Source organism: Delphinus delphis, chromosome 19, assembly GCF_949987515.2.
Source record: "Delphinus delphis chromosome 19, mDelDel1.2, whole genome shotgun sequence".
NCBI classification, from domain to species: Eukaryota; Metazoa; Chordata; class Mammalia; order Artiodactyla; family Delphinidae; genus Delphinus; species Delphinus delphis.
The window spans coordinates 48,466,309-48,477,703 of record NC_082701.1 but is presented as its reverse complement, the minus strand read 5'-3'; the positions used below and the strand labels follow the sequence as shown (position 1 = coordinate 48,477,703).

Genomic DNA, 11,395 nt, shown 5'->3' with positions numbered 1-11,395 from the left:
TCAGCCCAGGAGAGCAGCCAAGGGGAGTCCTAAGAAGACTTCTATGTAGGAAGCATAGCCCAAAGCAACCAGCCCAGGTTAGAGGGTAACATAGAGACTTCTAGAAGGGAGAGTTTCAAGAAAAAGGGCTTGATAGGGTAAGTGGTACGATAGCACTAGGGTGGAATAGGGAAGGGAAGGATATTAATTATAATCAAGATACTGCAAGAAAAAAAAAGTATAATTAGAAACACTAGGCCTCCAAAAAAAAATCTGTGTAAGGAATGAATATAATCCATTATAGTATTTGACTCTCCTATTCAACATTTACAAAGTCACAATAGTGTAAAAACCATTTATTGCTATAACTAAATACGATAATTTAATAATTTAGGAGAATAAAAGATGGAAAGTAGCATGACAGTTAAATCCTTATCAGTTACAATAAGAATAAATATATAAGGTCTAAAATGGATAAGTCAAGAAAAAGCATTATATCATTTAGAATAAATGGAGGTAACTACGAGAAGAAACTGCTAAAAGAGTTAAAAGGGGTTGCGTTTGGTAAGCAGGATTTAGGAATGGTGAAGGGCACATGTGAGAAATACGTTTGTTTTTCACTATAATCCTTAATACACCGGTTATGAACTATGTGTATTTACTACTTTGATAAAACTAAAAATTTACTTAAATAGAAAGATTTTTGGTCCAGAAAGGAGGGATGGTGTCAGAAACGGATTTTTTTTCTGGTAAAGCTAAGGAAGCTTTAGAGCTCCCCTGAAGGCTGGAATTTGTTTTAGGTGAGAGAGGAAACCATGTTGCAATCAAGCAGAATTTCTGACAACCTGCCTCAAGAGATCTCAGAGAAAGGGAACAATTTTCCAAGCATACAGTTATTTGTGGTTTATTTTCTCATTCTAAATAGACAATCATATTCAAATGCAATTAAAAAAATTTTTTCCCTAAAGAGAGTCCTTCAAACGGAGTAAATTTTAGGCTTCACAAAACCTGGGTTAGCTCCAGGGAGTTGTTTCCCAAAGGAGTCCAGATTCACCGTTTTTTTTAATGGTAGATTTATGTTTTTATGCAGATTCACTCTTTTTTTTTTTTTTTCTGCACGTCGTATTTCTCTAGTTGCGGCGAGGGGGGCTACTCTGTTGTGGTGCGTGGGCTTCTCATTGTGGTGGTTTCTCTTGTTGCAGAGCACCAGCTCTAGGCGCACGGGCTTCAGTAGTTGTGGCACGCGGGCTCAGTAGCTGTGGCTCCCGGGCTCTAGAGCACAGGCTCAGTCGTTGTGTCGCACGGGCTTAGTTGCTCTGCGGCATGTGGGATCTTCCTGGACCAAGGCTTGAACTGTGTCCCCTGCATTGGCAGGCGGATTCTTAACCACTGCGCTACCAGGGAAGCCCTGCAGATTCACTCTTAATGTTTATTTGTTCCTTTTAAGTCTTGTTTTAGGGGGAGAGTGAGGACAATTTTTTCAGTAATTTTTGGAATCAAGAAACTGTATTAGAACCTGGTCCTCCTCTGGCTACCCTACCTGGAGCTCACGGAGACTGTAAGACCTTTGAGGATAGGAACAGAGCTGTGTTCTCTGTGTCTTCTACAGTTCAGGTGCAAAGTTAATGCAGGTTCAGGAAATATATATATATATATATATATATATATATATATTTTTTTTTTTTTTTTTTTTTTTTTTTTTGCGGTACGCGGGCCTCTCACTATTGTGGCCTCTCCCGTTGCAGAGCACAGGCTCCGGGCACGCAGGCTCAGCGGCCATGGCTCACGGGCCTAGCCGCTCCGCGCCATGTGGGATCTTCCCGGACCGGGGCAAGAACCTGTGTCCGCTGCATCGGCAGGCAGACTCTCAACCGCTGCACCACCAGGGAAGCCCAGGTTCAGTAAATATTTTTGAAGGAACAGATACATTTGAGTGCCATTAGGTATCATTTTTCCTTCTGCTCCGTCTCTTTATTAAGACTCTGTTATGCAAGGCAGAAAGCTGTGGGAATGAGGATGAGAAGAGGTAGAGCGGGGTAAGGTTGCTTTTTCCAAACCCTAGATCCCGCACTTAGACTTTACATAGTAGATGCCTTTCTGGATATTTTGCACCGTGTATATCAGATTTTGCTAATCTCAACTCACTTTACACATAGAGATTATTAATGGTGTTTAAACATTTTGTGCTATGAGATGCAGAACATTTTTTTTATTTCAAGAATCTTTTTGTGCAACTTTCTGTAAAGTGAACTACCAGCATATCTGAAGTCTATTTTGGAGGTGTGCTTAAAATGGGGCACACCGTGTATACTAAGTTCGCCTTTAACAATGACTAATTCGCACACCATATGTGGAGTGTTAGATAGCTGTTGGGCGCTCGCCAACAACTAGGCACCTACCACTTCTTTTGGCCCCTTCACTCTCAGACCACCTGCTTCGACCCGGAGGTGCTGTCTTGACCCTCCGCGACCTCTTTGTCATGGCGTCTGCGGGGCGTCTCCCGCCGAGGCCCCGGCACCAGGCCAGGCGGCGACCTTCCCAAGATGGCGGCGTCAGGGGCCACTGCGCGGAGGGGGCGGGGTTCCGCCTCCGGAGGCGGGGCAGGGAGCCAGAGGGGTCGGCCTAGCGGGAGGGCAGCTTCCGAAGTAGGCAGCCCCAGCGCGCCTGCGTGGAGCGACCCTGCGCGCAGTGAGGCAGTGGCGGGGGAAGGCACCGGTGGGGCCGACTGGCGGGTTGAAGGAGGGAAGCGGGCGAGCGAAGTCCCAGTGCGCGCCGCGGCGGCACGGGTACCCTCCCCTTCCGGGCGTGAGGCGCTGTGAGGAAAGCTGAAGCGAGCTGACTCGCACCGGCAGCGAGACGCCGCTACCGCCGCCCCAGCCCAGCCTCCGTTGGCTTCGGCGCTCCCGTCGTGGGGGCCCGGGTTCCTCAGCACACCCAGCTCGAGCAGCCCCAGAGCCTGTCCCCAGTTCTTCGGAAGCCCCGGCGCCAGCCCGGGCCCTTGGCGGGGAGGATGACGGAGCTGCAGTCGGCACTGCTACTGCGAAGACAGCTGGCAGGTGAGCGGGCGGGTGGAGGGGCGCCGGCCCGGGCCGCGATCGCGGCGAGCAGCTGCCTGCTCCTCCTCTCCTCCTCCTGGGCGCTCCCGGGCGGGCGGCCGGACGGGCGAGGGGAAGCGGCAGCCCCCGGCGAGGCCGGGAGCGGGCCTGCGAGGTTGGGGAGCCAGGGCGCCAGTCCCAGCCGGGCCCATTACTTCTTTCCCTGCTTTCTTAGGGCATTAGGGGCGGGGACGCGCCCCAGCCTCGGCCCCAGGACCGGGCCTGCCGCCCCGGGGGAAGGAGGGGAGGTTGCCCCCTCCCCCACCGTTCGGTGGGACGTTGCGGGGGAGGGGCTGTAGGTCCACAGCCCCGGCGGACCCTCCCTGGAGGGGCGGGTCCGGGCTCAGGTGCGGCAGAGGCCGCCGGACCCCCGAGGCAGGAAGAGCGTCTGGGCCGGACCGGCTGCGCGTCCGGGGCTCGGCTGTCGGAGCCGCGGGCCGACAGCCGGGGGCAGGGTGGGCGAGAGGAACTGGCCCCCGGGCGGATAGGTGAGGCGCGCCAAACTTCTGCCCAGGCAGCGCCGGGTCCGCGGAGTTGTGGCGGACAACAAAAGCCCCGGCCTCCGCGGCCTCGTCGCGGGCGCGCGGGGTCTGAGAACCCTGCGGGGCGCGGGACGCCGCCTCGCCTGCCTCCGCCTGGCACGGGCTCCGGCTGCGCCGCCCGGCTGGGGGAGGGTAGGAGCGGGCCGAGCCGAGAGCCGCTCGCTGGCCGGCTCGGGGCTTTGTGCTCCGAGCGACTCCGGCTCCTGTGCAGGCCTGCGGGTCCCCGGGGCTGAGGCCCGCGGGCTCTGGCTTGGGGCGGTGGCCAGTCTGCCTCCCCAGAGGTGCCTGCGTCCCCCTCCCCCATTGTCCCGGCCTCCGGCCGTTTGCGGCTTCCAGGTTGACTTTTTAGGGGGTTGGCTCCGACTCTGCTAGGACTGTGTGAGTGGAGCATGCGCAGTGGGGACGGGGACGTACGTGTGCGGAGTGGAAGGGGGGAGGCGGGTCGGTGGCTTCACAATGCCGCCCCACGTGCTGCCAGATTTAAAGAGAAATGAACCAGCAGTTAACCACTGCTGCCCAACGCCCAGCCTGTGTCCTTCACAGTTCTGACGGATCTTCACCTCCCCGCTCCACAGCCAGCGGCCCTGAGCCCTCGGCAGAACCCAGAGGCTGAAATGAAGACATCTATTTTTGAAATAGGTTTACTAAGACTTAGGTTGAGGTGTTAGTTAAATCACCTTTATGGCTTCTTAAGGAAAAGGTTGTCAGGGGCTGTTACAGGTTGTATAATTAGGTTTATTATTAGAGCATGAGCAAGCAGGTTTGGACAAGTACTAAAGTTCTAAATGCTCAGGGAGAGTGACGGAGTGAATGGAGAATTTCTAGTGATACCTGTGTCCATCGCAAAGGTATTGGGCAAGCAGTGAAAGAATAACTTTATTGCATCTTACATTTGCAAACACACGTTACTCTGTGTATTTTTCTGGTTTGTTTTGTTTTGGAGGAAGGAATTAAGATGTTCTTTTTTCTCCCTAAGAATACTTTAAATCAGAATAAGTTTTAATGATGTGGTGGACTGTTAAACAGTATTAAAATACTAAATCAGTATTAAAACAGTACTCAACTCTTTCATAATGGGAAAGATACATGTTTTAAAGGTGTAAAAGAAGTTAAGCAGTTACTAAGATAGTAAAGTATGACTAATAACAGTGTTATCAGTAGCAGTATTTCAAAATTCTTTCCAACCTATTTGTGAACAGGCTGTAAATTTTGATAGGCACTTGGTTCAGTTTTGCACTCTTTTACAAGATTAATCCCAAATATTGATAAGACATTTCCCAAAGCTCTTTCTTAATGGTTGACTTTTTGATAAGGCACACCAAGATATGCTTTAAGTTTGGAGAACAGAATGATTTAGTTTGTAATTTTTCATGCCTCATTATAAAGTTACTTAGCTGCTGATTAATTTTCTTGTCTTTTTGATCAGACACAATGGACTGTTGTTAATAGTTTCTTAAATTTTTGAAGGTTATTAACATGCTCAAAATGTATAAAACAGACCAAGGCCAGTGTATTAAGGAAAATGTGAAAATATCAAGTTTATTGGGAAGACTTGATAAAACTACATACTGAAATAAAGGCCCTGTTGTATTTTAGTGGTTAGTAGTACATTGTTTGAGCTTTTTGGTTTTTCAGATATCATTTGAAAACAGGAAAGAATGGTAAACTGTAGTCTCTTGAAATAATTTAGAGTGAACTTTTGGAAGGCGTAATAATAAATGCTTTGAAAATCTTGAAATGTATTGAACTGAGTAGACACACAAACCTAAGCCATTCTAGCTGCTAGAATTTCAGAAACTTAACAACAACAGTGGCTAACAATAGTTACATTTATTGAGACCCTAGTCTGCCAGTCCTGAAGGATTTTACTTCATTATTTGAGGGGAGAATTTATTGTGTGTGTGTTGTGTGTTGTTGGTAACTGTAATGAAGAACCTGGTGACTTTCTGAGTGAAGCAGAATGGTTCCTTGGGTTGCAGAGTTTCTCAGCCTCAGCACCACTGATGTTTTGGGCTGATTATTGTTGTAAAGGTCTATACTATGCATAATAGAATGTTTAGCAGCATTCTTGGCCCCTACCCACCAGATGCCAGTAGTACACCTCCTCAGTTGTGACAACCAAAAATGTCTCTGTTGCCAGATGTCCCCTGAGGGACATAGTCATCTGAGGTTGAAAACTCTGGTTTAAGGTGTTTTAATTAAGACCATAATGGCCGTTGTGAAGCAAGTAAGAACACCTAACAGATTCATGAAATCAGATAGGTTGTATATTTCTTTGTGGGTATTATTAGACTATGACTTACTTCTTTGCGAATTCAGCAGTCACAGTTCAGTTTTTGCAGTGCATAATGCTAAACACTAAGAAATCCTACAGCACAAGAGATAATTTAATTTTTTTTTTTTGAAAAGGTGTTGTAAGCAGTGGTTAAAAATATAAAGAGTATAAAAAAGGTTTAGTCTTTCCATCCCAACCCAGGCTGCTTTTCTTGGAAGCAGCCATCATCAATAATTTCTTGTGTGGCTTCTTATACTGTATATGTTTATATAGCTATATATGTTTATATATATGTTTATACGGGCTAACGTTTACTGAGGACTAGCATAGCATCTACCAAGCATTTCGCTGAGAGCTTTACATATATTATCTCATTTAATCCTCCTAATAAGGAAATTGAGGCTAAGAGAGTATCAATAACTTGCCCAAGGTCACACAGGTAGTAAGTGGTGCTGCTAGATTCATATTCAGGACCTTCTTATTAGAGACTTCGTTGTTTTTAATTGGCTATATTGTCTTCCAGGGAGCAGCAGTTTAGCACAGTTGTGAAATATGGTTTTATAGATTTAAATATTCGAGCTTAATTTATCCAGTAACTACCAAAATGATTGGGGAAATGTTCTCATCTTAATAAAATTTTATGTATGAAATAATGCACATTAAAATCTAAGTGATATTCTTAAGGTAATAATAAAAAGATGTTTTAGCCATTGTCACTTTACGACCAACATTCTGTAGAATGTCATAGATTGAAAGTAGCGCTAAGCTTTTTTGTGTTAGCAGTTAACTCTGAGAAAATAAATTGGACTAATTGGACTTATTCCCTACTCTAACCATACTAACTTTTATTTTATGATAAACATTTATAAAGAATAAGAGGATTTTTTTTTTAAGATCACTTGAGTTTTTTTTAACATTGACAACACAGTTGCTTTCTCATAGGTACCTGTCATCCCAGAACTAGCAAGAAGAATCTCTTAAGCAGTAACAATAAAATAATTGAACTCCTTTTACTGTAGAAATTTTGATTGCATATTTTAAAGTAATCTGCAACATTCCCAAATCTTTGTCTCCTTGTCTACATATGTAAGTAGGTTGTGATGAGTTAGTTATGTGTGTTTCTCAGATTTATGTGCAATAAAATCATTTGGGAGTATGTTAAAAATACAGATTCCTGGCCTCACCTTCACAGAGTATTAGTCTACATGTCCAGATGGGGCCAAAGAAAGCCCAATTTTTAATATTTCTCATTGGCCTTTCTAGAATGTATTGGCATTCTGACATAAAATTTCATTAATAATCTTAAAGTAGCAGAAATAGAGTAATTGATTATTGACAGGGATACCCTAGTGGTAGAAGATTCTAGGTGATGAGCAGAATATTAATACTTGTATACTAATAGTTGTTTACCCACATATTTAGAAATGGAAGAAAATTATAAAAGTAAGTTTATATTTCATCAAACCACTAATTGTTTAATAGAGTTTGGGAATTTTTATATCCAGAAATCATTACACTGTTATAGAAATAATGCAGCTACTATATGCTGTCAGAAAAAAAGTATAAATGAAACAGACATTGTGGTTGAGGGAGGGGTGTTGGATGATTTGTAATCCCTGTAGTGGAGGGAGCATCAAGGAATTATGCATCTGATGTTATGTTTCAGAATCTTATTTCAAAATATGTACATATATTGAATCGTGTATACCTTAAACACACGCAGTGTTATATGTCAATTTTATTTCAGTAAAGCTGGGAAAAAAGTCTAATTTTTTAGTAAGTGAATTTTCTTTTTTTTTTTTTTTAGTGAATTTTCTTAACATTAGGGAGTAAATGTTTTAAGTTATAATTTGTGTTACTCTGAATATTTTTGATATATAATGAAATTTAGTTTTTTATAAGTAATGGTAGTTTACTTTTGTATAAAGTCGGAATGAAACGTACTTGTCTTTTGTAATGGAAGACCTCACTTTCTCAAGTACTGCTTAATATATTAAAATACTGAAGTAAACTCTAATTTGTACATATTAGTATATTAGTATAATCTGTACTTACTATAAAGTAGTGCCAAAGTATATGGTTTTATTATATAGTTTGAGTTAATACACATTATATTTGGTGATATGTGTGCATATAAATGTACGTTAGATGCCTTCATTATTGATAGAGTGATATCGAGTGAGGAAAATCTGAAAATCCATTCACTACTCCTGTATTATTGTTGCTTTTTGACTTTTCAGGTGAAGAGTGTTTGTATATATCAAGAAGACTTTCAATCCTTGGGTTATTTGATCTTGTTTACTTTAGTGCAAGTTTCTTTGAGGAGGTCATGCTAATTTATTGTAAATTGTAGTGTGGATGTGCTCTTGCTTCAAGCAAGTAAAATGCTAAGCATTCTTTTATTTTAATGGACTCACTTCAATTTAGGATGAAGGATTTTTTTTTTTTTTTTTTTTTTTTTTGCCGTATGCGGGCCTCTCACTGTTGTGGCCTCTCCCTTTGCGGAGCACGCGCAGGCTCAGCGGCCATGGCTCACGGGCTCAGCCGCTCCGCGGCATGTGGGATCTTCCCGGACCGGGGCACGAACCAGTGTCCCCTGCATCTGCAGGCGGACTCTCAACCACTGCGCCACCAGGGAAGCCCAGGATGAAGGATTTTTGCATTTCTAAATTATTTAGAAATATTTTTGTTAGAATTTAAAACACTAGATGACCTGCAAAAGTCTTGTTTAATGCCATCCTTGACTGGTTTATAGGAAATAACTTTTCAGAGAGGAAAGCATAGTATATGCTTATGGAACCAGTCTGGCCAGGTAAACATAGTATAGTTATATTTGGTTGAAGGCATTTCAGCCACAGAAAAGTACAAATAAAAAAAGCAAATATTTTGCAAATTTTGGTAATGAACATGAATTATTGGTATGAACAGATAAATGAGGGAATAAGAATAAAATGCGTCTTTAGGAAATAAGATATATACATGTTAAAATAGAGAATTTAAATTTTTTTTACCTAGTGCAAGATAGTATTAGGCTAATTCAAGTAAATCAGGATTTTTTTTTTGGCTGTGCCACATGGCTTGCGGGATCTTACTTCCCTGACCAGGGATTGAACCTGTGCCCTCGCAGTGAAAGTGTGGATGCTAACCACTGGACAGCCAGGGAATTCCCTAAATCAGAAATTTTTATCAGTGCTGCTCCATTGATAGATTCTGGCCCTCAAAGAAACAGCTAGGAAAAAATTCTGTAGTTTATTGCAGTTGCTAGAGATGTGTACTTTTCTTTATGATGTTAAGTTCTAGAATATTTTTGAAAAGTTAATTTTTGTAAGTGGAAATGTTTACCTTTTATTGATGTTCTATATTAATGTCTAATAACTTAGAAAAACTGCTACTCTTCCTTCTCTGCTTTTCTTCGCCTTTCTTGTCCATTGGTTAGGGATCTGTTAAAAGTATAAACAACAAAACCTAAAAATGCCCTTTATATTAGAAGACACTTTTGATTTGCTTTTGAATGTACTTACACTTTAATTATATTATCAATTTCTTATATAAGGTGTATTTTAATTAGAGTTTCTATTTTAAGAGTAATTCTAGGCAAAGTAGACATGGCGCCAAAAGAATGATCTATAAAAGGAAATATTGGTAAACTGGACATCATCAAAATAAAAAAACTTTTGTGAAAGGCAAATGAAAAGACAAGCTGCAAACTGGAAGAACAAAATTGCAAACAACCTGACAAAAGACTGATCTAGAAAATACAAAGAACTCTTCAAAACTCAACAGTAAAAGAAAACAGCCTGCTTAGAAAATGAGCAAAACACATTTCAGATGGCAAATAAGCAAATAAAAAGTTGTTCAACACCATTAAACACCAGGGAAATGAAAGTTGAAACCACAGTAAGATATCACCACATACCTATATAGAATAGTTAAATTAAAAGAAATTAACACCAGATGCTGGCCAGGGGAGGCAGAAAAACTTCATCTCTCATACATTGCTGGTAGGAATGTAAGATGGTACAGTCAGTGTGGAAGCAGTTTGCAGTTTCTTGTTTAAATATACACTCACCATACAACCCATCAAGTACACATTTGGGCATTTATTTTAGAGAAATGAAAACTTATATCCTCATAAAAACTTACATGCAAATGTTCATAGTAGCTTTATTAGTAATAACTGCAAACTGGAAACAACCCAGATGTCCTTCAGTGGATGAGTAAACCATGGTACATCCATACCATGGAATATACTACTCAGCAGTAAAAAGAAATATACCATTGATAAACAAAACAACTTAGATGATATCAAAGGAATTATGCTGAATGAAAAATTAATCTCAAAATGTTGCATATTCTGTGATTCCATTTATATAAAATTCTTTTTTCTGTGTGGTAAAGAACATAAAATTGACCATCTTAACCATTTTTAAGTGTATGGTTCAGTAGCGTTAAGTATATTCACATTGTTGTGAAACAAATCTCCAGCTCTTTCATCTTGAAAAACTGAAACTCTATACCCATTAAACAACTCTCCCTCTCCCCCTTGACCTAGCTGCTGCTAACAACTGTTTTACTGTTTCTCTGCATTTGATTCATATAAGTAAATTCATACAGTATTTTGTCTTTTTGTGACTGGCTCATTAGTGTAATGTATGTTGTAGCATATGACAGGATTTCCTTCCTTTTAAGGCTGAATAATACTCCATTGTCTGTATATACCACATTTTGTTAATCCATTCATCTGTAGATGCATTTGGGTTGCTTTCACCTGTTAGCTATTGTGATTATTGCTGCTATGAACATGGATGTGCAGATATCTCTTCAAAATCCTGCTTTCAATTCTTTTGAATATACCCAGAAGTGGGATTGCTGGGTCATATGGTAGTTCTGTTTTTTAAAAATAAACCTTATTTTTAGAGCCGTTTTATTTTTTATTTTATTTTATTTTATTTTTTGGCCACGCGGCATGGCTTGTGGGATCTTAGTTCCCTGACCAGGGATTGAACCTGGGCCCCAGTAGTGAAAGCGCCAAGTCCTAACCATTGGACCACCTGGGAATTCCCTTTACAACAGTTTTAAATTCACAGCAAAATTGAGTAAAAGATACAGAGATTTCCCATAGTACCCCCTGCCCCCACACAAGCTTAGCTTCCCCCAATATCAACATCCTCCACCAGAGTAGTGCATCTGTATTGAGAAGTTTTATTTTTAATGCTTTTGAGCGACCTCCATACTGTTTTCCATAGCAGTAGCACCATTTTACAATCCCACCAACAGTGTACAGGGCTCCAATTTCTCCACTTGTTCTCCAACACTTGTTTTTTTAATTGTAGCCATCCTGATTGATGTGAGGTGATATGGTTTTGATTTGCATTTCTCTGATTATTACTGACATTAAGCAACTTTTCCCATCTTCGTTGGCCTTGGTAGATCACCTTTGGCAAAATGTTGATTCAGGTCCTTTACCTGTTTTTAAAATCAGGTTATTTGATTTTTTGTTGTTA

The 11,395-nt window shown here is 41.7% G+C and overlaps 1 protein-coding gene across 1 annotated transcript in view; it reads left to right on the top strand.

Annotated features, from left to right (window-relative positions):
• Nucleotides 1-2,611: 2,611 nt before the first annotated feature.
• UBE2G1 (ubiquitin conjugating enzyme E2 G1) overlaps nucleotides 2,612-11,395 on the top strand; it is a 104,171-nt gene continuing 95,387 nt past the window's right edge. The window contains exon 1 of the mRNA XM_059996485.1: nucleotides 2,612-3,035. Within this exon, the coding sequence (XP_059852468.1) occupies nucleotides 2,990-3,035 (46 nt within the window). The 5' untranslated portion in view covers nucleotides 2,612-2,989. The remainder of the gene's footprint in view (nucleotides 3,036-11,395) is intronic.